The sequence below is a fragment of the Puccinia triticina genome, chromosome 3A, assembly GCF_026914185.1.
Source record: "Puccinia triticina chromosome 3A, complete sequence".
Lineage (NCBI taxonomy): Eukaryota > Fungi > Basidiomycota > Pucciniomycetes > Pucciniales > Pucciniaceae > Puccinia > Puccinia triticina.
Window position 1 is genome coordinate 4516133 of NC_070560.1, and position 24916 is coordinate 4541048.

Consider the following 24916-nt stretch of genomic DNA (forward strand, 5'->3'; position numbering starts at 1 on the left):
TCATTGTCTTGTTTTTGACAACGCCATCCCACTGCACCGTAGTAATGGACAAGACTCCCCGAAAACGATGCCGAGTCGACACCGCTTTCATAACTGGCGTCAGCGTAGGCAATGATTCTCCCGGTCTCGGAGGGCGGATGGCCTAATGTGAGCTGAGCATGAGTGGTCTTTTTTAGATAGCGAAAGACATGCTGGACTTGATTTTGATGGTTCCGTGATGGATTGTTGAGGAACTGGGACAGATAACTGCATGGGAATGCCAGGTCGGGCCAAGTGCATTGCACCAAATAGTTGATGAGGCCAACGGCACGTCAATAGTTGAAGGTTTCTGCAACTGAGCACGGATCAATGGGACAGGTTAGGGTATTGAGTGGAAGGGGGGTCAAGGCTGATTTGCAGTTGGTTAGTTGAAATTCATCCAATATTTCCTTGATGTAGCGATCCTGAGCAAGCAAAATGGTCCGGTTGATCCGATCCCGTGTAACCCTCATGCCAAGTACCCACTCGCAGGGACCCAAGTCCTCCATTTCGAATCGGCGTTTGATGGCAGTCTTCAGGAAAGAAACATCGGGGCCCACGATGATGAGATCATCCACATGCACATATACGAAACAACGTTTAGTCGAGTCTTGATGGATGAACAAGCAGGCGTCTGCTTGTGCCGGGGAGAAGTTGACTGATGAAAAGAAGTCCTTGAGTGCCCGGTACCAACACCGGGGACTTTGTTTGAGGCCTTACAGGGATTTCTGTAGTTTAAGACCATGGCCGGGTGGGACATCAATGTTGACTCCGTTGGGAACTTTAATGAAGATCTCTTCATCCGGGACACCGTTCAGAAAGGCACAGCGAACGTCCATCTGCTCGATTTCCCAGTCATTGGCTGCGGCTATTCCTGCGACCATTCGGAAGGTTGTCAGTCGGCCAGTGGGTGCAAAAGTGGCTCCGTAGTCAATTCCCTCCACTTGTCGAAAGCCGCGGACACAGAGGCGAGCTTTATACTTTTGAAGCTCTCCGTCTGCGTTATACTTCCGCTTGAACACCCAGACAGTATCAAGTTGACGGGTGCCTATCTTCATTGGAGCGACCACCCAGACTTCGTGCCTGGTGATGTTGCCAATCTCTACCTCAACTGCCATAAGCCATTCGTTTCCATCTAGGCGGCGCATGGCTTGAGCAAAGGTTTTTGGATCTTTGAGTGAGGCTGGCTCCCCAATGATGACGAAGGCCCGGTGTACTGGCGGATAGCCTGCCAGATTGGCTCGGTGTCTACGGGAGCTTTCCATGATGTTCCTAGGATCGATGTTGCTGGAAATGTTTCTTGGGGCTTCATCGTAGTGTGGGACATAAGCATAGCCTTTGACAGTGGATTGAGTGATGGGTATGGCAGGTAAGACGGTCTCTTTGGTAGGGGGTTCCGGCGGTACAGGGTTATCTTCAGCGGCCAGCGTAGGATTGCAGGTGCCGTTGATGGATGGATCATCGTCAGTGAAGTCAGATTGTAAGGACGGAGGGTTTTCTTCTGCTCCGGTTTCCGAGTCATGACTCTCAACAGGAGTTTCCAAGCTGACAAGGTCGGGCATCCACTCAACGATTTCACTGCGGCGTACGGAGGCATTGAGAGACGGAAATTCAGACGGGAAAAAGCAAACATGATGGGTGATTTTGATCTTATTTGAGTCAGGAACCCACAGTTTGTATGACTTGTGGCCCTCTGTAAACCCGATTAATATTGCCTCCTTGCCAGATGGAGAGAATTTGGAGTGCCGCCACTTCTTCTCCTCCAGGAATACTGCTCTGCACCCAAACGGATAGAGTTGAGAGAGATCGGGTGGGCTTCCAGTCCATAGTTCAAATGGAGACCGCATGCCAATCAAGCTGTCCGGGGATCGGTTTTCCAAGTAGACTGAGGTTGTGACTGCCTCTCCCCACCAGGTTAAGTCGAGACCGGAGGTTAGCAGTATAGCTCTGGTCTTCTCCACTGTGGTCCTGTTGCCTCGTTCGGCAAAGGGATTCTGTTGTGGGGTGTATGGTGCCGACGTAAGATGCCGAACTCCCCGCTCCCAAAACAACTCGCTGAACTTGCGATTCACAAACTCCCCTCCGTTGTCGGAGACTACGGATTTCAATTTTCGGCCGGTGTAAGCTTCGGCTTGGAGTAGGAAGGTAAGAAAAGATTGGAAAGTGTTGGACTTACTCGGCATTGGGTAGATAAAGCGGTATTTACTATGCCCGTCTATTATCTTCAGGAAATAACGATTTCCCCCCCGAGAGGCCGGAGTAATGGGTCCGCACAGGTCCATATGGATACAATCAAGGAGACCGTTGACGGTTGGAAATGAGCCGGGAAAGGGTTGCTGAGTCATCTTGGAGACGTCGCAGTTGTGACAGCCGAGCTCTTTGATATGAAGATCAGGGTGCGCGGCTTTGAGATAGGGTAGACTGGGATGACCGAGTGAGTTGTGAAGAATGAGGGCGTCCGAGATGGCAGAGAAGGCCCTTTGAGAGCCAAGTTCGATTGTGAGAATGTCGTCCCCGGTGCTACCAACACACATGATATCATCGTCCTTTACACACTTGAACTTTGTCCCGTTGTCAGTTGGAATGATTGCGTACCCCTTCCGAAGATAGTGTGTTAGCGGGATGAGAGAGTTAGAGAGGTCTGGCACGAAGAAGGCCCTGTCAATGTGAATTGGACCAGAACTAGTTGAGATGATCGCACGACCTTCGCCAACAATGGGGATGGTAGATCCGTTAGCCACATAAACTACCAAGGAGTACTCCTTGAAGGTGATGAAGTAGGAGCAATGCTTCAAGTAGTGACCGGTAGCTCCACTGTCAAAAATAATGACATCCGAAATCCCTGAATTAACACTCAGCATAGCTTTCTTGGCAATCCGGGCGTTGACTTTGTCGAGGGCGGCCTGGAGGTATGCTGCGGCTTTTCCAGGGTGAACAGCATGACATTCTTCTTCCGAGTGAGATGTTTCGGGGTTATGCCTGTTGTTTTCACATCGGAGTCGAGTTCGTCGAGAGCTGCTTGGTTTGTTTGTGCTCCCCGATGATGAGACAGCAAGGGCAGTCGGATTAGCAGGGCCTTGGGCTCCGGGATCAGCCTCCTGTTGGCGCCTAAGTTCAGCCTCCAGGTCTTTGAGAAAGCTTCCTAGCTCAAGGGTGTCGTCCAGTCCTTTCAGGCTGTTGAAACGAAGAGACCGGAAAGTGGCGTAAGAGGATGGGAGTCGCTTGAGGATGATGAAGATCCAGCAGGTTTCCAAAGTGGGTTTGTCAAGTTTATCGTTGGCGACTTCCAACATTAGATCAAAGGTGTTTCGAAAGAGATTTATGGAATCCTTCATGGTATCGTCTGCAAATCGGATCTTGTAGAGCTTGTCCCATACGTTGGCGACGTTCTCCAGCGACCGAGTGGCATAGTGTGCATTGATGGCGTCCCACAGCGCCTTGGGCTCAAACGTTCTGTAGTTTCGACCTACAAACCTGTGCGCATTTTCTTCATTGAGATGAAGCCAAATGAAGGTGGTGGCTTGTTTTTTTTTGATCTTGTAGTCAGCGTTCCCCTCCAGAGTCTTAGGATCCTTGAAGATGTAATCGTCCAACATCTGGAAGCCAAGGGCGTTGATCATCTTGAGTCGCCAGGTGGCGAAGTTGTTGTCATTGAGGGGATCAGTGACCAGTTTGAAGTTGGTTGAATTGGCCGAACTGTTACTCTCGGTCATGATGGAATTGAGTGTATGGGTTGACTCTGGATTGTTGGAATTGGGAGAAGAAGTAGTCGGGATGAGGTTGAGCGCCTGAGTAATGGTTGTCTCGACGTCTAAATTTGGTGAATTATCCTGGTGCGAAGCGACTGCAGGATTGGGATTGAGCGCTGAGGCGATGAGGGTTTCGGTGTCTGAGCCAGACGAGTTTTCTTGGTGCTCTGGGGCTGGGTCTTCTTCGTCGGGATCGGGAGTGAAAGGAAAGCGGCCGATAAGATTGGAAGGCTTGCAATCCTGATTTCCCGCCACGATGGTGAACTGTCTACTTCTAACTCTGGGATGGTTCTATTGCAATCCTACTTGACACGGTGCTCTTAGTAGGCTGGGCTCATAACCTAAGAAGCGCCAGTAGTCCGCAGTGAGCACGAGTGAGATCTAGGGAGAGCGAGGACACACAGAGAAGAAGAGGAGACGGTAATCACCTAAGAAGCGCCAGTAGTCCGCAGTGAGCACGAGTGAGATCTAGGGAGAGCGAGGACACACAGAGAAGAAGAGGAGACGGTAATCACCTATTGAGGTGATACAAACAGAGGCGACTATATGAGTGAATTGCATGGCAAGAGAAGAAAGACAGGAAGTGACAAATGTGGAAAAAAAGAAAGAAAGGAAACAAACCTAAGAAGCGCCAGTAGTCCGCAGTGAGCACGAGTGAGATCTAGGGAGAGCGAGGACACACAGAGAAGAAGAGGAGACGGTAATCACCTATTGAGGTGATACAAACAGAGGCGACTATATGAGTGAGGAAAAAGAGAGAAAGAGGAAATACAAGCTCTGGTACGGGAGATCTAACTACAACGAAGAGAAACCCTAAACTAAGTATATCCGCAATCTCTGAGTTCTCCCTTGCCTTGGTCATCGACCCCCTCCGCCTGTTGTGCGGATGTCACTGTACTGTCACACTATTTACATCTGAAAAGGAGGTGTTTTTGCCAATGCGACTGCCTGGCAGTGTCTCTATACCAGACAGTCCTCACAACTGTGCCCCTGTGTACCTCTACAGCCTCTTACAAGCTCAAATCTGGCAAGGATCTTCTTGAGAGAAAATGATTTACTCGAAAGCGCTGCTATCCAACTGACCCTGTTGATAGTTTTTGGCGATTCAGGGAGTGTTTTGACCAAAATTTTGTTTAACGGTGACTTCAGAGCAAGTGGAAAACCGTAAATCATGGCTTGGTTGCCGTATTGACCCAATTGCACTGCAATCAATTTGTACGAAGATATCAATGGGTCTTGGCAAAAAACCTAACTCCCACCCACCACCGGGCCCCTGCCGCATCAATCATTCCTAAGGTAAGAGAAGTGAGCACCCCTGGGATGATTATTGGCTAAAACACTCAAACGAGGTAAATAAACAAGTAGGATTAGCAGCTTGTGCTAAAGCAGAGGTATCTTACAGGTCCAAAGTGCGACTTGTTCGTGTACTCAAGTTTTACACTCCACTTCTGCGTGCCCATTACCTTCACTACATGCACAGACCCCCTTCCCCCCGGGGGGAACTTGGGGGTTTTCTTTTTTTTCTTCTTTTTTTTTTCTTTTTTTTTAGGTGGGGTCTTTCACACCTGAGGATCAGTGCTCAGCTTATACTCAGCAGCTGATGATAGTTCCACATTTTTCTTTTGGGACTTAATGTACTATCTTTCTGTAGTTCATAATAAATTCAGAAAGCTTAAAAATCACAAATCCTTTCTTTAATTCACTCTTTTTAGTTTTTTTTTTTTAGATTCAGGCTACATAAATGAGGGTCCAAGTCCAATCATTGGCCTCGACTGCCTCAAAGAATCCTACTAAGCCTAAGCACATGTACAGTCAGTTACTAGTACTACAGAGGCATTTTTGAATTGATTTTAATAATTCTTACCTCCATCTCCGCGTAGATCGTTGCGCATGAATGCTACATGGTCTGGAAAATAATATTTGTCCCGGCCAAGCTTTGCGCGGGACCACCATTCCTTGAGTTCTAAAACCTTTGCCTTGAGCCCCCATTCCTTGAGGAGGGGTCGAAGGGCTGGGCTAGCGGGCATGATGCCGCGTGGAGTTTTGGTATATTCCATGCTGAGGGGGTAGGCGAAGCCAACGCTTGAAAGCTTTTGGATGACGCGGTCGAGCTTGCTTGGCGATAAAGAGCCTTGATAAATGCGGGCGGTCATCAAACAATCAATGATTTGATCAATTTCAAGATCTTCAGTCCGGGAAGCGTCCGGGAAGCATGTCAGTAATTGTTTTAGCCAAGAAAGTATGGCGGGGAGATGTTCATGTACCTTCATGGGACTCAGCTGATGATCCCACTGCCTCCGGTAGGACGGGTCCTTGCACTGATTCTGGCACATCCACGGCGTCCGGCACGTCCACAGGCTCCAGCACGTTCACGGCGTCCAGTACGTCGGGTTCTTGCACTGCATTGGGTACATTCAACATTTATGGTTAGTGGGTTTGAAACAAGTGAAAAAAATCATGGCTGGCATGTTTGCGTACCTTGAACTGATGCTGCCACTGCAACGAAGATTCCTTCTGGGTCCGGTAAGTCTGGCCCTTGCGCGGCATTGCGCACCCCAGGTGCTGGGACGGTTTCTTGCACGGTGTTGGGCACCACCGGTGCTGGGTCGGGTCCTTGCACGGTGTCGGGCACCCCAGGTGCTGGGTCGGGTCCTTGCATGGCGTCGGGCACCCCAAGTGCTGGCACTGGAATGGATGGTTGGTGAGATGGGTTTGAGGTTTTGAAATCAGTAGCGCTATGGTTTCAAAATCTAGACAAAGAATGTAGACAAAGAGCACACCTGATTTTGAGTCTGGTCCTTGCATGATGTACTAGCTGGAAATGCCGAAAAATACCAACGAGCGCAGTTGGAGGCTGGAGAAAATAATATTCAGCAAACAAAGCCTTATGAATGATGCAGCCCCCGGCATCGGATCCTCCTTTGTCTGAGTGGCAACTAGTGATCGGGTCTCTCATCCGCTCTACGACCGGTTCTTCCTCTGTATTCGAACCTCTACATCTCCCGCAGCACTCGAAGTTCCTGAGCCACATGTTATCAATCAATGGCCTATATGAAGGAACCAGAAGAAGAACTTGAGCAGTCTGAAGTCAAGCAGTATGAAGTCGAGCAGTCAGTCGAGCAGTCTGAAGGCGAGCGGTCTGAAGGCGAGCGGTCTGAAGGCGAGCGGTCTGAAGGCGAGCAGTCTCAAGGCGAGCAGTCTGAAGGCAAGCAGTGTGGGTCCGAAGGCGATCAGTCTGAAGCCGAACAGTCTGAAGGTGAGTATTCTATACTATCCCTCCATTATGATTAGCTGATTATTTGTCCTTCTCTCCGTGTAATAGACTGGCCGATTGAGGTGGGTGCCGTGGGGTTAAGCCTCCATACTGAACTTCAACCGGTCCGTAGGGTGATGGCGCATCAACAGACGGTTGAGAATAGGCCGTATAGGCCAGAACCACCCGCGACACGCCCAGTCGAAACCGACCTTTCGCTTCGTGAGTGATATTGGCATCACAGGAGGCAAGGAATCTATAATAATTTCTTGTTCTCCAGTTCCACCTTGTCACCGTAGAAACCAGTTGCTCAGACAGTTCATACGGCGGTACGACTATCCCGAGAGGAATCCAAGGCGTTCGGATATGTTGGCTGTTTTCCACCAACTGGTAGCTGAGCTGCAAATTATACTAGTCCCGCCGGAGTATCTTGGAAAATACGGAGCGGTCTAGTTAGGCTTGAGCTTGTTGTGGCGGCTATATACGTACATGGGCTTTACTTTCATGTATGGATTAAATATTTTACAAGAACATATACTATAGATACACGAAAAATTTAGAAAGACAAGTATGAGTATCAGTTTTCATCAGTCCAGGGATTTAATTTTTTTAAACGAGTAAAAAGGATCTATTTTGACGAAGGATGAATTTTTAGCGGTCCAGAGATACCAATGCAATGCACTCCTTCTTGATACTTGGAAGTATCTCACGAGCCTTATACTTGATCCATGCGCAGTGCGCAAGAACCTCCCGCGTATGAATAACATAGAGGATCTCCGTTTGAATGATCCGGAGCTCAAGTTGCACGTCAAATTTGCCTAGCCCTGCAAATGGATTCGAGAAAGAGCACGGTACAAGAGGCTGGATCACCATCCAAGTGTCGGCTGTGCTGGTGCCATTGCCGGAGGTGCGCTGGTGCCGAAAGATCTGTTCAATAATTCCGTATTGAGGTGCACATCCAGCTCGTAGGGTAATGACACTGTTACTCGGATTTTCTCGCAGGGTGGAAAAAAGGACTTCGTTGATCAAGACGCTGGGGAGCTTTTCGATGGAAGGAGTTACTGCGAGATATTCTTTCGATTTGGCTTCTTTCTTTTTGGCCCATTCGTCAGATGGAATCCACGGCGCGCCGGTGGAGCAAGGGAAAAGCTCATTGAGGCGCTTGATGAGGACTTTGAGCGTAGGTGAGTCGAGGAATCCTTGCCGGCTTTTTGGTATTGTTTCAGCCCGGACTGAAATCAGATCACGAAAAGCTTGCAACTGTCGGATAAAAGGCTGTAGCTCGGCGGGAAACATGTTTGGCGTAGACAGTAATGCCTGCAAGTTGCCAATGCGGCAAAAATTCGTGAGAAAGGTTATTTCGAGTTGGCCTGTTCATTTTCAAAGGCAAAGAGTCAGAATTAAGTTCAACTGCATCTAGAAAAATAAACAACAGACCAAGCCTGTTGTTATGCGCGGCCTTCAAAATGCTGCCCATGAGCCGCTCCATCGGGAAAGACCACCAAGCTCTCACAGGGCCAAACTTCTCGAGGCTATCGGCTAGGTGAACTTACATGTGGTGATTTGGGGCCAAATTGACGTCAGGGAATAGGATCAAACAACTTCTGAGGTATTCGAGATTGTGATGTCGATATTTGTTGATTGTGTCGGAAGTCATTGATCTCTTGAGCGCGAGGTTGACCATTGATACCAAATGAGCAAAATTACGAAATAGAGACCGCGCAGTTGGCCCCCCATCCGCCCAGTAGACCGGAAGAACGAGTGGCAGCTGAATAGTAAACAAGTTACGCCACTCATCCGCTTTAAGACTTCCAAAACTTGCTTTACCCAAGACAGGTAAAGCCCGCTTGATCCACGTCGGTATATTGATTCGAGGTAGAAGCTTATTGATGAAAGCCACCATCTTTGCATCACAAATAATCTTGTCTTCGCTTGGTCGAGTCCAGGAGCCTGTGTCCCACCCTTCAGCGTCGAGGCAAGGTGAGAAAGAGTTATCGTCCGAGTCAGATCGGAACTCCATGCGATTAAAGAACTGCATGCCAATCGGAAGGGCAGGGTCTTCGTCGTCGGTTTCAGCTGGGGGATGAAGCGCGGCAAGATTCGGATCCTCAACATCGTCCCACAAGCCAACTAGCTCGCCATCTGCGAGAGGTCCGGGATCTGCTTCATCTTCGACATCGGCCATGCTCCAAAAGGTTCGACAATGCCAGTTGAGCAGCCCCAACAGGAGATTGTGCATTGAATCAACGACGTGGTATGTGAGAATATCCCAGTAAGGCAGCTCTAGCATGACCGAGTATCGAACGCCGTGGTCTTGTAAGATCTGCTGTCGAACCTCGAGGTTTGGGGCGTCTTGAGAACTGATCGCCCATTCTCTGTGAGTGGCCAGGTCTCGGGGAGGCCAGGTCTCGGGATTGAGATTGGTGATCTCCTGCTTTGTCAGCAGACACTTCGAGCACATCCGATTCGCTGTGGGGCCTGAAAATCCGAGAGCCCGGCGGAGAGCTGGTAAATCGGCGAAGAATGGGAGGATGGCTGCGCGGATGTGACGTCCTTGATGATGAAGATAGGTTTTAGAGAGGACCAGCCCTTCGTCCCACAGTACCTTGAGCTGTTTGACAATGGGTCGGAGAATCCAGTTAATCTGCTCGAGGGAAGGCTCTTTTGGACCCGGGGCGATGCCAACAACAAATAAATTTTGAGGGAGGTATCGCATGTCTAGAGGCAAGGAGTAGCAGACCATGACGATAAAGGTGATGCTTGCGTGTTTTCCTGCCTGTTTGTTCCCATAAGGATTGATGCCGTCTAAAAAGAGTCCAAAAGTTAGATTGTTGGGATTCTGGGTATACCGCTTCCCATCTGGACCAAGGAACTGTTTCCAGATTCGCGAATCATGGATGTCACTTGCTTCGTGGTCGGGATCGAAGGGGGTACTAGAAAGAGCGGCAACGGATTCCAAAGCGGCTTCAACTCCTGGGTGAGAAAAAAGCCTAGCGAGCCAGTCGCATAGATTCTGATAAGCATATGTCTTGAGTGGGCAGTAGGTGTTTTTTCTGAGTTGATACAAGTCGGCTTGGCATGGGCTAGCGGCTTCCCTTAAAGCCGCTACATTCAGATTATTACCGTGAGGAAAAACCAGATTGATACATTTTGGTGGAATTGGAGCGGCAGGGATTTTGGAGCCTTTGGCCTGAGGGTTGGACTGGGGGTCTGGCTGTGGGTACATCGCAAAGCAGCTCGGGCAGCAAGTAACTCTGACAAGTTTAGGATCGATCTTGAACCATTTGATGAGGGTTCGAGCGTCGGATGGTAAATTTTTGAGGGTTTCCTCTTGTCGAAAATCAAGGGGCTTGTTTGGAAATTTGCCCAGTGCACCGGAGGCCGTGAGAGCTAGCAGTTCCCTTCCGGATTTCAAAAGCCAAGACGCCGTTTGTAGTGAAGTGTGATCGCAAACCGTGAGAATGGCGGCCAAAAGCGACATGTGTAGGACTGCTGGGCTTGCGTGCCTGAGGCTGAAGTTGTGATAAGGACCTATCGAAAAATGAATTATTCAAGAAAGAAAAATGAATTATTCAAGAAAACTAAATCTTGGTGCTATCTATGATAATCTTGGCAGTCAAAAAATACATACTACAGTCATAGACATTGGATCTGGCGGCAGGGCTTGGAGCCGGACGTTGGGAAGAGAGAGCCAGTCGATCAATATTGAGCTCCGGGACCTCAGACCCTATGCCAGCGCTGTTGTTGTCACTATCCGAGTCCTCGTCGGAATCTAGGGTTGCGAATAGAATGGCATCACTTTTTGGCGGATTCTTGGCAGGAGACAAAAAGACACAGAGAAAAGATGTACCTTGAGTTCCTCCAAACCGGGCAGCCGTATGCATATCAGCTATTGCATGGCTGGCTCTAGTAGTGGTAGAAACCAGAGCGCCGAGTGCCCATTGACCATTACGGTCCCGAAAGCGCTGTTGAACACATCCAAATGCACGACACCGACAAACCACCGCAGCTGATCGTCCGGCTCGACTCATGGCGGCAAGATAGATGGGAGAGCGGAAGGAGATTGTAAGAGCCTAGATGAAAGATGTGAGCTTGAGGACGAGGAGCACAAGGAGATGTTTTTTTAAGTTCAAGAGGAGGGCTGCCCTTACGTTTGTGAGATTTGCTTTTGAGTGAGGGTGGCCGTTGCGGATTGGATTACGTGAGGGTGGCCGTTGCGGATTGGATTACAGAAGCTTCAACTCCGATCGCTGCAATCCGTTAGTAGTGGAGGTTGAACGGTTGTTCTTGCCAAGACGTGCATAGTTTATCCAAATCGGAAATTAGCTGGTCGGTGATTGGAAATTAGCTGGTCCAATCGGAAGTCTGGTGGTCCGTCCGTGGTATCACCACAGGAGTTGCAAGGTTTAAATGACATTAGCTAGTCCTACATGTCCACCGCGATGCCAGCCAAGGCCTATGAGACGCAGTTATCGTTGGATGAAGCTGGAGACATTGGGCGCCGGTAACTCAAAGGCCCAAGGGGTGCAGTCCTGGAGAGAGGCAAGGGCGGTTCTTTTAGCCAAATATTGTAGCAAGCACGAGATTTTGAAGAAGTAGAGACTGAATTTCATCTGTATGATACACGCTTCAAAGAGAAGATATACAAAGAAGTGAGAACTATAATCTATTCACAAGGAGAGTAAGAGCTATTCACAAGAAGAGTAATAAAGAAAAGCTATGTACACTATTCACAAAAAGAATAAGAATAAGACGTAAAAGCTATATACACCGTATTCACAAAAGTGATGAGTGATGAGAAACTTGGAAGATCTGACCTCCTGGGCTCATTGCATCTTCTCTAGGTTCTTGATGGTCCTCCCCAACAATGTGCCCTGGATATTTAAGTCGTCTATCCGGTGGATTCGCTGGGCCCTCAGCCAGTCGTCACAGTATACGTTGGATGATAGTGATTTGGGGGGTTGCCGCTCACTGATCTTGGGCTGAAGAGGGCGAAGTCTTTCATGCGAGCGCTTGCCGTAATCTTTACATCCTGATTGCCTCTTCTCCTCAATCAGCCGATTGAGCAATTTGACGGCCCTGTCTATTCGAGCATGGCGCCACGGCAAACGTTCGACTATCACCCGCTTTGGTCGCTGCTCGCCCTCGCCGTCCGTGTCGGAATCTTCTGGTTCACCCGGGTCAGTCTCGGCGTCGCTAGTACATTGGGTGATCACTGGGATGAGTGGTACCAGTGCCGCATGTCTGGAGAGGAATTTGACTCGATTTTCGCGCAGCTGAGAGTGGGAAATATATGCTGGATAAGTAAGAAGTTAGAACTCAAGTAAGAGTAAGTAGCTTTGCTTACACGTTTGGTGCGCGCAGTTCGACGTTTCTTTATGCACTGCTCGTCCAGTCGTTCAGGATCCCATCCTGCTTCTCGGTATGTCCGTTGCAGCTGCTTGGCGTGATTCAAGATTGCATCGCAAATTTTTTCCTCGGGAGTGTTTTCCATATCAACATCACGGTACTCCTGAGCTCTCACCAACTTCATAAATATGTTGTGGGCAAGGTCCCAAAGAAACAAGTTGTCGACATGTTTAGCACCGCGGGACAAGTCTGGCCGGAATGATACTACACCTGCCCGGCGCATGGAGCGCCACATGATCCGGAGCGTGGTTGCAGATGCATCCTTGTGACCAGGTCCGTCAGGATATGGAAAGTGCGGGTCGACATCGTCATCGTCATCTGAGGAAGAGCTTGAGGAGCTTCTTCCCTCGTCATCTGAGCCGTCCTGCGGGCGGTAGTGCTGGTCCCGATTCCAGTTGGCCTTTTCGCCTTCAGTGGCTGGGGGTGGGAACTGGTGCAGCTCCATCGTCTTGCCGAATAGTGTCTGGATATGTGTGCGGACTCGTCTCTACATACAGTGAATCACAATATTAGTTGAATGTACTACGAATATAAAGTAATATACTACTTACCAAGAGAGCTAAGTCTCGATTCCCCGATGAATGCGATGGACGGCCTGTGTTCATCTGAACTTGGCTAGTGCTTGGCCTAAGCGACGCCGTCTGGGCCATCTCCAGGCAATCTGCTAGACGATCAGTCGCTTGGGTAAACACAGTCAGCATGTTCTGGCCAACACCGACGCATGGGCATCCAGCCGTGGGGCGAGGTGAGCTGTGATCATAATTGATGCATGGGCATGGAGCCAGGGGGTCGGTCCGGGTGTGATCGTGAGCCTGTGGGGTTGGAGATCTAGGTGGAGGTGAGACGCCCCGCGGCACTGAACTCCTCCAGCTGCTAATCATCCCTCTTGGTCCGCTCGGCGATGAAGGTTGATTGGGTAGAAACACCTCGTCATCATGGAAGGAGGGCCGGATGATAAGGCTGTTGCGCCGAGGACGTTCGTGTCTTTGTCTACGGTGGCGAGCTTGGGCAGAAGTAGGAATGAGACCAAGTGACGTGGCTGGGACGGCTCGTCGTTCCACGCTTGCGCCGGTCGGGGAAGAATGATCAGTCGGGATAGCTCGTCGTTTACCGCTGGCTCTAATCGGAGAAAAATGATCAGGCTGCTTCCTTTTGGTCCTGAAAGCCGCAGGCGAAAGGCTGTGAGATGTGGGCCCTTCAGGGCCGGTAAATCCTTGGTCGTGTGGGGCAAGTGCAGGTTCCGGCTCATTGTCGTCGTGAAAGGATCGTGAGGTGGAGGGATGGTGATTACCGAGGGGGTTAGTATTATCTGCACCATGACCACAGCGTGGCGAGAAATCTTCCGGTTGAATTCTCTTCTTTGAAGCATTAGGATTGGAAGGGGGGCTGGGCACGGGTGCTTCAACCTGGGGGTCGTCGTGAAAGGAAGGTCGCACCCTGTAGCTGTCTTCTGTGGATTGCCTACTTCGACGTGTGGCGGGAGAACAGGTTGGGGCTTTGCGAGCTTGTTTGGCGCGGTTGGCATTCGGAGAAAGGTCGTCCGCTCTGCTCCTCTTCTTCGACGTCTCCGGAAGGGCGGGAACAAAATTGATGTCATCATTAGCTTGATGCACCGGACGTCTCCAACCCCGACGGCCTCTTGGCTGCGATTTCTTGGTTCGCGGTCTGCGTTGGGCTGGTCTCTGAGTTTCGGAGGTGGGTTTAGCTCTCTTGCCTCTGTGCTTCTCGATTGGAGGACTTGTCGAATTTCTTCGAGCGCTGCCCGAAGCTGCAACGTTTCTTCGACCACTGCTCAAGCCCAAAGCTGCATTGATGATTGATCTGTTATCGCTTCCCGAAGCTGTAGCGGCTGATCGCACAGTGTGTTGCTCGGTGGTCTCAGTGTACGCCAACGATGGTTGATAATTGGACGATGAGGCAGGCGAAGTTGGAGACACGGAGGCATTGCGAGGATACCCAGCGGGGCGGTACACAAACCCATGCTCTTCGTCACTGCCGTAATTACTAGTTTGTTGAACTCGCACTCGATTTCGGCGTTGGCGCCGATTAGATGAGGCCGAGCGATCTGAAGAGGCCGGGTGTCTGGCATGAGGCCCAGGACTCAATCGAGGGGCTTTGGACCGTTTGGATGGGGACTGCTCGCTGGAACGTAAGATGTTGTAGTGCGCGACCAACCGGGCCATCCGAGTATTTTCGTTGTACGCCACGCCGTGAACAGTTAAATAGGCTTCGATTTCTTCCCGAGAAAGTTCCGAGGGATCTGCAGATAGTAAAATTAGTATGATAACAACAAATACGATACAGCCAAAGAAAACGCACCTGGCCAGTGCGAGTGGGCTTCAGACTTGCGCTTGCCAGATCGTGCCGGGATGCTGGAACCAGCTCGATCCTCAGGCGTGCCGGTGATTGATGGGGTTGATGATCCTTCCCGGTGGCTCGATGGGCTCGGTGATCCTTCTTGGTGGCTTGATGGGGTCGGTGATCCTTCTTGGTGGCTTGATGGGGTCGGTTGGCTCGATGAGGTTGCCCGGTCTTCTTGGAGTGGCTTGTGGAAGGAGTGGCTTTCTTCACCAATGTCCGATTGTACTTCGCGAGCTGAAGATGCTTGAGAATCACGGTCTGTTGGCACTGAAGAATTACCAAAGGATCCAGGGTGACGGTCTCCTGGCACTGAAGGTTCCGCGGGCTCGCGGTCTACATCAGACTCGCTTCTGGCAGAGGAATCACGCGAGGAAGAGACACTAGATGATGATTCTTGTGAGGCCAATGCGTCAGTTGGGGAGTCAGGAGGCGGGGTCGGGGCCATGTCAAAGGGGGATGGTGATACGGCAAAAGACGTGCCTGGCGAGGAAGGGGGGTCAACCTCGCTGCTGTTGCGTGAATCAACAAAGGAAGATTGTCGAGAGGAAGAGCCTGCGGCGGGGGGCTCGAACGACGCTTCGCGGTCAAAACGAGATGGCGATACCGCGAAAGACGTGCCTGGCGAGGAAGGCCGGTCAACACCCTCGCTGCTCATGTGGCGTGAATCAGCAAAGGAAGATCGTGGAGAGGAAGAGCCTGCGGTGCGGGGCTCAGATGATTCTGCATGGTGGTCATATTCACGCAGACGAACGGAGTTTTCAGCATCTGATTCATCCTTGATCGAAACTCGGGATCCAGATTCACGGTCAACCGACTCGGATGAGTGAGAACGGGTGCGCGCTTCACGGGAAGCCCTCAGTCGCGGAGATTGCCGGAGTGATCTTGATCTTGATCTTGAACTTTGAGATAAAGAACGGCCTTCGGGGGGGGCAACGGAAGATCTAGTCGTTCGAGAGGTGGAGGGCGCAGTCGAGGACCTTGGTGACATTGTTGTTTGAGACGAAAGCCTTGCAGACCGGCGAAACGGGGAAAAAAACATCACTTTTCTGCCTTCAGTCCTGTTGCGCCTAATTTTTCCAGCATGACTTGGATCGCTCGGGGGGTTTGGGGAAGTGTACGGGGCAGGTGGTGGTGGACTGGGGGCAGGCGGTGGTGGGCTGGGGGTAGGCGGTGGTGGGCTGGGGGTAGGCGGTGGTGGGCTGGGGGTAGGCGGTGGTGGGCGCTTGTGTGAGCAATTTTTCTTGCGCTTCTTCTGATCAGGTTGTGATTGTCTCTTAGCAGTCGGTATCACGACGGGTACGGTGTTGTTTTGGACTGGGCGACCCGGGGCGAGATCTTCGTCAATGTACAGCTTAACTAAGTGGCCACGTTTGGCCTGCACAGGATAATCCACGGAGCGGAGAGCCAAGAAGATCTTGATCTGATGCACCGTAAGTTGGTTCGCGGCTGGCAAAGGTAGAAACATTTAATCTGAGCTGCTGCAATAGAAAACACGGCAAAGAAAATACAGAAGTTTATTACTGACCTGGCATTGGCGCATCTAACGAATCCTGTCCTGTCCAACGCTCCACAGACTGGGGAGACTCCGTGCGGGCAAGGTGAACATAGCGTTGAAATAAAAGTCCGCGGCGTTCAGTTGGATCGAACTGGATTGCAAATGCCTTCAGACGTTCCTGCAGCATTGGAATGGCAAGTCGATTGGGATCTAAGAGGATTACATTGTAAGTTGTGGAATCGAGATAGGAGGCATCCAAAGAGAATAGATATAGGCTCAATTACCTTCCCAAAGTGTCTCGTCTTTTTTTGCTCTGCGCTTCATGATGCCTCAAGTACAGAAGAAAAATCGATGGCTTTGGAACCTTTGGAGCCGATGGGGAATAATCGAAGAAGTATTGGCTAGGTCAAGTTGGACAACAGGATGGAAATAATGGGATGATCGGATGAGTTGGAAATAATCGGACAATTGGAAAAGTATCAGTCAAAAATCGCTTCAAGCGCTTCTAGATGGGAGAATTGTCCAGCTTCAAGCTTGGAACGTACGGAAAAGAGGGGGAAAATCTGGAGCGCGGAAGATGATAAGGACGAGCGGATGGACGACCTGAGAGGGGGTGGACGAGGGGTTCGAGGCCAACCGGCAAAATGGTCGGTGAACATGACTTTCGAAAGGGGTTGGACCTGCCTTTCAAATGGAATGTTTGGGTCAGTTGGTGATAACCGTTTGAAGGTTAAAAAAGTTCAAAAATGAAAGAAATTGCGCTGCTTACCGACTTTTGTGGTGATACATGATCGGGCCGATGGACTGTTGCAAACAAGGGCGGTGGTGGTACCCTTTTGTGCCTATTGTGAACAAAGATCGCCGCGGTGGTTGATTGCTGGTGTGGTTTCGCGGTGGTTGAGTTGATGGCGGGAGAAGGGAAATTGCTAGATAGGCCCGCGGTGGGATCTGGTGGAAATGGAGGCCGGTAGAGGCCGGGTGCCCAGACCCTTTGGCCCGCATGAGCCCGCGTGCCAGATGCGCGCGGAGAGTTTGCAAATCTGGAATTTGATTGGCTGCCGGAGGCTGCCGGGCAGGCCGTTGCTGTACATACGTCATGTGTATCCAAGCTTTCTTTTGCTCTTTTGCTGTGGAGGCTTTGGTACGTACACACTCTATAATGACATCATCGCTGACCCAATCAAAGCAGCAAGCTCAAAATTTGCTTTTTGTTCTACATATGTATTCCACGAACGTTTCCAAGCTCGATTCCGGTTTCGACCCTCCTCCAATTGATGAAAGGCTCCCGGCGGCGCACCACCAACAATCAACCACCTTGCACAAGGCCCCTATCCAAATTGACCAGCGCTGGGGCGGCGGGCAATCTGAGTTCTTTTATTTTGAAAGGCTCAAATATATGTAGACAAAACGCAAGGGTCGGGGCCTTTGGTTGATCTGTTTGGCCGCCATGACGTATGCACTTGGGTATCGACCACGAAGGCCGCGGCAGGTTTCCGTGAATCTTGAGTGCTCTACGTACCGTATGTGATCTCCAATCTTATCACTTAACCAGTTGCATTGCTGTTTGTCGAATTGTGATCTCCAATCTTATCACTTAACCAGTTGCATTGCTGTTTGTCAAATTGTGATCTCCAATCTTATCACTTAACCAGTTGCATTGCTGTTTGTCGAATCCGTACACGTCCAGAACCACCTGAAAATTCTAACTTTCTACCGTTACCCAGTTGCACCCAGATCCTGTCAGCTGTGTTATGATTTTCTAGATCAGCTTGCATTGCAGCCGGACCTTATCAGCCATCACAAGTTACAAACTGCCATGGTCGAGCCGAGGAGGCGCCTACCGCCTGACGATTCGGCATTGCTAGAATTCCAACCGTATAACAAAATAAACAAGAGACCTGATCTGATTAGATTCATTCGCACCTTGGACCCTCATGTCAAGCTTGCCTCCAAGCTCAAGGTTGACGAGCTCCGCGACATTGCCCAAGAGTTCCTATCCGATCTTAGTAAGCATCACAGTCTCACGACCGTAGTGTAATTTTCGAACTAACCCTGTAATTTTCGAACTCACCCTTCTCCCTCTGTCCTGACCACAGATGCTCGTCAAGCGCAATCGAATTCCCCTGGCTTATCCTCCTCGTCTCTCTCCGACGTTCCCGACCAACCTTCCGAATCCGCAAGAGTGATCAAGTCCCACACAATCCCTGATACGCCTTCTCCACCACCCGCCCAAGCTGCTCGATCTCCGGCCAGAAACACTCAATCACCAGCCAGATCCCCGGCCAGAAGGACTGCTCGATCGCCGTCGAGATATGCTGCTCCAAAAACACCCACAAGAAGTTCCAAGCGCGCCGCCCGCCGGGACCTGTCTCAATCACCGGCGAGATCTCCATCCCCGGCCAGAAGGACTGCTCGATCACCAGCAAAAGATGTTGCTCCCAGAACACCAACAAGAAGTTCTAAGCGCGCTGCCCCCCGTGACGTATCTCAGTCACCGGCGAAGTGTGCTTCTCATCGATCACCGGCTAGAAAGTCAAGACGTACCAAGGAGCCAGTAGTCGCATACTCCAAAACCTCAACTCGTGCTCGATCCCCGGCAAGAAATTCCAAGGTATTGGCATCCTCCAAAACCTCAACTCGTGCTCGATCCCCGGCAAGAAGTTCCAAGCGCACAGTGTCGAGGCCTTCCATCTCGCCGTCTCCAAGAGCTCCTCCGCGTGGAAGATCTCCAGCCAGATCATCGAAGCGCAGATCATCCACCCCGTCTATATCCCCATCCCCAAGAGTCCGATCCAGAAAAGCGGACACCCCCTCTCGAAAGCGATCAAAAAGATCACCAGTTCGATCGCCGATCAGCCCCCGGCAAGTGAGCTTTCCAAAAGCCTTCCCTACAAGACACAAAAAAAAAAGGGACTTTGATCACGATTCTCAACACGATTCTGAAAGTCAACACGATTCTGAAAGCGCAGTCAGTGAAGATAGTGGAGAAGAAACTTTGTCCGAAGATCTCTCTGAAAAGAACTCGACAGACTCTGCCTCTTCCATCAGCGACCGCGAATCTGAGTCGGATGATGCAGCCCCCGCGAGAGGTGCCAAAGGCAAAATGAAGGCCCCAACCACACCTAGGAAAAAAAAGAACGTTCGTAACCGGCCCAGGCACAGATCAGCACGGCCGTTAAAGTCTGCCCTTGCCGTGAAAAAAGTAAGTGATGTTTCAGTTTTGGGGTGTAACTTTAACATTCAGAGATGCTTACAAATATTTCCTTTCCAAGGGCAAGAAGAAGATGTCCAAGAAGGAACGCGCTCTTGAGATTATATCTAAGGTCAAAGAGTGCTACAGCGATGGACATCGTTATCACACCCGCTCGGGACGAGTACCGCCATCAGCCTCGTTCGATTACTCCCCTCCAAATCATCATCGTCAACCCCCGGATCAGATCTATTATGCTGAAGAAGGACGCTATGCTGAAGAGGGAGGCGAGGCGCTCTATGCTGAAGAGGGACGTCCGCACCCCAACTCTTATATTCGCCCAAAGATTTCACCGTTCTTGCAGCTGCCCCCGGAGCACAATCGATCGGAGCAAGATGTCCCACCGACGCGAGCTTACAACCAATCCAATCCATGCCCTAAACGGAGGCGATATGTTCAACTTCAAATGGGAAGGGAAACTTTTGCCGCCCCGCAGCCTGATCAGCATCGGCACAATGCAAATTCTTCTGAATGGCGTTTCACTCCGGCCCCGGTTCCCTTCTGTTCAAATCCTACAGAAACCCAGTCGTATTCTTCTCACTCAGCGCCGACCTACAACCATCAACCTTGCCAGCCTGGTCCAGCTCATGTAGCCCCGTCTTACGGATATGAGCCGCCGCCTTTTGCGAGTACCTCCCAGTCCAAATTTCCACATCAGTCATCGTCCACACACTTTGATTATTCGCCGCAGGCATTTAACCATGTGAGTGAAATAACTTAAATCAAGCTTTTGTTCAGATCATCGATACCCATACTATCCAATCTTTACCCTCATCAGGCGCCACAGGCTACAAGCAATCCCAAGACGCGGGCCCCAAGTGGCCCAAAGCCGTTTGATTATTCACAGTACTGGAATCCTAGTGCCCAATCTTACCAGTTCCCGTCACAAGGTAAAACAAACGCTCAGCTAAACACCCAGTCGACCCAGTCATTCCACTTCTCCTGCCCCTCCAGCACGCAGGGAAAATCCCAGCCCCCCACCCAGTCAGCGCAACCTCCGACCAGTCAATTCGGCCAAGGCCCTCCGCCTTCAACGTCAGCGCAACCTCCGACCAGTCAATTCGGCCAAGGCCCTCCGCCTGCAACTAATTCACATAGTCTTTTTCACCAGCCGGCGCCGCCTCCTACAACTGGTCAATTCGGCCAAGGGCCTCTGTCGACTAATAGTTTATTTGGCCAGTCAGCGCGGCCGCCGCCGCCCAGCCAGTTCAGCCAATCAGCGCTGCCACCTTCAACATCAGCGCTGCCACTGCCGACTAGCCAGTTCAGCCAATCCGCACCGCCGCCTCCGCCGCCAGCTAGATGTGGAGCCCAGGCAGCACCGCCTTCCAACCAATCCGCTCCGCCGCCTCCGCCGCCTAGTCGCTTTGGAGGCCAGGCAGCACCGCCTCCCAAGCAACATTCTGCTAGTCTGTTTAGCCAGCCATCATCGACTAGTCTGTTTGGTCAGCAATCTTTGACTCTGTTTGGCCAGACATCTTCGACTGGCATGCTTGGCCAGTTGGCCCCACCATTTGGCCAGACATCTTCGACTAGCATGTTTGGCCAGTTGGCCCCACCACAGTCAAATGGTCTGTTTGGCTCGTCGGCCCCACCACCGCCCCCACCCAGCCGATTCGGCCACTCAGCCACAACGATAGGCCAGTCCAACGCTGAACCTACGACGAACAACCCGTTCATGCCATCGAATAATCACATTTTAAAGTCAGCCCTCAAATCAAATCCGCCTCAACACACTGATATACGATCGCAAAGTAAGTTTGCTCAACGAGCGCAACTGAAAGCTTATCATTTCAATGTTCCTTCTCCCCCTACTTCACCTACGTTGGTTGCTCCACAAGATCCCAAAGTCAATGAACTATGCAGCGGTATTTCCCGGCTTGACATCTGGCGTCCAGTTGTTCCCATTCCTCGAAAACGTGTCCACTTCACTGACGCCGAATCTTGCTTGAATGCCGCGCCTCAAATATTGGCTGATTTCCTAGGCAATCATAATCGTGTTGACCAAAGCTTCCAGCCATCGCCCGCTGAGACAAGGACAATAGTTACATCTGCTCCACACCCTGCCATCGGGCTCCCACCCCTGCGATCGAGTCCTCCAACCACACACAGCCTTGCCGCCACAAACGACTTTCTGCCGGCACAGACAGCCATCGAGCCCCCGCCCCTGCAATCTTCTACCCTGCCTGCCACATCGAAGCCACTGGCATCTCGCATAGATCCCGCCCCTCTCACACACACCCGTCAAAACTTTCCGCCTGCACAAAACCCTCCACCTGCACACCATTGTCAACCCGCAGAAAACCATCCACCCGCACACCATCCTCCAACCGCACAACCACCGCCACCCTCACACAACTATCCACCTGCCCAAAACTATCCACCCGCCCAAAACACTCCACCCACGCAAAACCCTCCGCCTACGCAAAACCCTCTACCCGCGCAAAGCCCTCCACCCACGCAAGACCCTCCACCGCCACAAAACCCTCCACCCGCATCTGCATCTGAGCCAAGAACACTTGCTCAAAGCCAACACGCACCCAAACCCAACCAGCCCAACATGAGGCCAAGACTGAGGCCAAGACTCCTCCATCCACAGAAGAGGTATAATTTTTTCTTTTAATTTTTCTTTTATTGTAAATACTTGTAAGTATAATTTGTAGATACTTGTAAATATATGTAAATTGTAGATACCTGTAAATATATGTAAATACTTAAAAAAAAACTAAAACTAAAAAAAGTGAATTAAGAAAAGGATTGATTTGTGATTTGTAAGCTTGCTGAATTTACTATGAACTACAGAAAGAGTTTACCAAAAAGAAGAAATAAGTACAAATAATTAGTACCAAAAATAAATCAGCCTGCTGAGTAAAAGCTGAGCACTGACCCCAAGGTGTGAAAGACCCCCTGCCCCCAAAAAAAAGAGAGAAAAAAAAAACCCCCCAAGTTCTCCCCGGGGGGAAGTGGGTCTGTGCATGTAGTGCTTCTAACTGCAGCCTGAATTTCAAATCCTGGTCCTCCACCATCTATCACAACATCACAACACTTACCTAATTTCCCTCATTAACTTATAGTTACTTGATTCATTCTGAAGACATTTGCTGCGCCATCTAAATGAGTCCACTTAGTCTCGCAGTCACAGAATCAGCGGTTTTGACTTCTGGTCGCCTGCGAAGTCCTGCTACTATTTTTACACTCTCCGGAGGCATCATTTCGGTCGCGCTGCTTGGCAGAGCTGGAAATCACTGCGATGTTCCGAAATTTCGAGGTGATTGCCTCAGAGTCTTGGAATTTCAATGATCAAGCCCAGCTGCGATTCAGACAGGGCACTGCCATCAGAACGGCTAGCAACACCTATTATCAATTCTGGCGCCGATGCTGGGGAGACAAAAAGGCATAAACTGGCTGCTATTGAACATTTACACGAAATACATTAAGCTTCTACTTGATCTGAAATAAAACGGACTATTCACCTTTTTCTTTTTTTGGTAAGGAATTTAGTTGTAGCAAGCAAATTTCGAAACTAGTTAGCAGTGATCATTTACAGGGAGCTGGCCTTGGAGAAATCTTTACTCCCTTTCTTGCGTGATCTCAACCAAGCCATTTTCCTTATGCGCAAATGAGGCAGAGTTTTAGAACGTATGTAGACCTACATCTTGACCGCAGGGAAGTGAACTGGCAGAAGACACATATATGGCCAAATTTTGAGCACCAAAGCCTTTGAATTCCTTACCTCTCAGCCTCTTCATCAACGTATCAGCTGTCGCAAGTAAATTTTGTAAAGAAATAGGCAAAGAACATGTAAAATCGTAATCCTCATAAAAGTTGTCTGGCCCGAGTGAACAGCTGGCATACAAAATTTAAACCAAGTAATCCGGTGGATGAAGATTGAATCCGATCAGGAATTTGATATTCCAGTAGTGTTGGAGAGTCAATGCGGCACAAAAAAAACAAAAGAAAAAGCAGAGAAAATGAAGATAACTTACGTGAACCAGAGTCATTACTGGTATCATGATATAATAACTGCGATGCTTTCACAAACAATGGATATACATATCCAACTTCAGGGGAGTTCTTATAAACATAAGGTCCTGGATCATTCTGTATAAATCACTTGTTTTATTGATAAAGCTTGGAAGAGCGCGGTATATGGAGAAAACGACATGTGCGAACTGTGGACCACTTCGTCTTGGTCTCCTACAGGTCTCCTAATTTTAGCATTTGAGTTGAGACGATGAAGGTATCCCTAACTCATCAGCTAAACAGGTTTTATAGATTTCTAGATTTCTAGAGTAGTATAACTCGCGTAAATGGAACGCGCCGGCCACATAAACAAATCTAGCAAAAACGTGCCGTGCTCTCGTCCAGTGCCTTTGTCTGCTGCTCAGCTGCTGTAATTCACACTACATTTACACAGCCCGCGGCGACTCTACCGCTGAACTTCTGGAAGCTGCTGAGCCACACACCTGTGCGGTAGTCCTTTGTGCTACACCTCGCGCTGCTGCTGCCAGGAGAGATGCAGATGGCTCAGCAGTCAATTTGCATGTATATAAAGCCATCCTAGTCGTTCAGTCCCCCCAAGCTTGCTCGTCTTCCCATCCACACCAAAGATCTCCTCTCCCCCGTCAGTAGCCTGAACTCCCTAGGTAAGCTTAGCCTACTCTTGCTTTCGCTTCAACATCACCACCAAAAATTTCACTAAGCTCTGCTCGTCCCTCCACACCCTATACCACTTATTTACTCGTCTCTTTAGTCTTCAAGTCCACCCATACTAGCGCTCCAAAGCTTTTAGGAACACTACAATGGATAAGGATAGGATACTCAGTAAGTCCAGCGCAGATATTGCCACTCGATCAGATACCTAGTAGCCAAGGCTGACCTTTGTGTATAACTCTTAGAAAAATCGGATGCTCCCTCTCCCGGACAGGCCCGACCGCGGCCGCCATCATCTTTCCTTAGGCGATGCCATGCCGCTCGCATCGCCGACAGACTGCGACGAGCAGCAGAAAGGAGATCCAGGCACAAAAAGCTCCCTTATGTTGACTGGGAAGCAAAGATTTCAACTCTCAACGAATTGTGCGCTGAAGGATCGCAATCTGCTCGTCCCGGAGGACCCCGCCACCCAAGGGTCAACACCCTTATCGGCCGAGGCAACTTGATTGCTCCGCCTCCACGAGGGACCCTTTGAAGACCGACTGCAAACGCTCAGGGGACGTTCACCCGCAGGTCTCCACCGATGTTCATCATCCTACGTCGACCACCACGCCGCCCAATCGCCCCAGTCCGGCAAGAGGGGAGACGCGATCGTCGCAGTGGCCCCTACGCTGCGAGCAGGCGCAACCGACCCAGCAGACTATCGACAGGTGGAAACTGAATCATAG

The 24916-nt window shown here is 50.3% G+C and overlaps 5 protein-coding genes across 5 annotated transcripts; 2 read left to right on the plus strand and 3 right to left on the minus strand.

Annotated features, from left to right (window-relative positions):
* Positions 1-5495: 5495 nt before the first annotated feature.
* Positions 5496-6572, minus strand: PtA15_3A493 (uncharacterized protein; the record flags this gene model as incomplete). The annotated part of the gene is made up of 5 exons (XM_053167467.1): positions 5496-5563; positions 5632-5952; positions 6032-6166; positions 6246-6452; positions 6548-6572. 5 exons carry the CDS (start codon positions 6570-6572, stop codon positions 5496-5498), a joined length of 756 nt encoding a protein of 251 aa, XP_053018681.1.
* Positions 6573-6809: 237 nt separating this feature from the next.
* Positions 6810-7250, plus strand: PtA15_3A494 (uncharacterized protein; the record flags this gene model as incomplete). The annotated part of the gene is made up of 2 exons (XM_053167468.1): positions 6810-7023; positions 7090-7250. The coding sequence occupies 2 exons, from the start codon at positions 6810-6812 to the stop codon at positions 7248-7250; spliced, it is 375 nt and encodes a 124-aa protein (XP_053018682.1).
* Positions 7251-7671: 421 nt separating this feature from the next.
* PtA15_3A495 (uncharacterized protein) lies at positions 7672-11051 on the minus strand (the record flags this gene model as incomplete). The annotated part of the gene is made up of 6 exons (XM_053167469.1): positions 7672-8390; positions 8458-8489; positions 8574-9162; positions 10144-10551; positions 10652-10792; positions 10871-11051. The coding sequence occupies 6 exons, from the start codon at positions 11049-11051 to the stop codon at positions 7672-7674; spliced, it is 2070 nt and encodes a 689-aa protein (XP_053018683.1).
* Positions 11052-11846: 795 nt separating this feature from the next.
* Positions 11847-17383, minus strand: PtA15_3A496 (uncharacterized protein; the record flags this gene model as incomplete). Its single annotated transcript, XM_053167470.1, has 7 exons — positions 11847-12296; positions 12368-12916; positions 12981-14689; positions 14749-16236; positions 16316-16463; positions 16831-16969; positions 17055-17383. 7 exons carry the CDS (start codon positions 17381-17383, stop codon positions 11847-11849), a joined length of 4812 nt encoding a protein of 1603 aa, XP_053018684.1.
* Positions 17384-18101: 718 nt separating this feature from the next.
* On the plus strand, positions 18102-24916 carry PtA15_3A497 (uncharacterized protein; the record flags this gene model as incomplete). Its single annotated transcript, XM_053167471.1, has 10 exons — positions 18102-18291; positions 18382-18716; positions 18815-19151; positions 19255-19487; positions 19558-19789; positions 19871-20238; positions 20314-21823; positions 24289-24359; positions 24434-24663; positions 24745-24916. 10 exons carry the CDS (start codon positions 18102-18104, stop codon positions 24914-24916), a joined length of 3678 nt encoding a protein of 1225 aa, XP_053018685.1.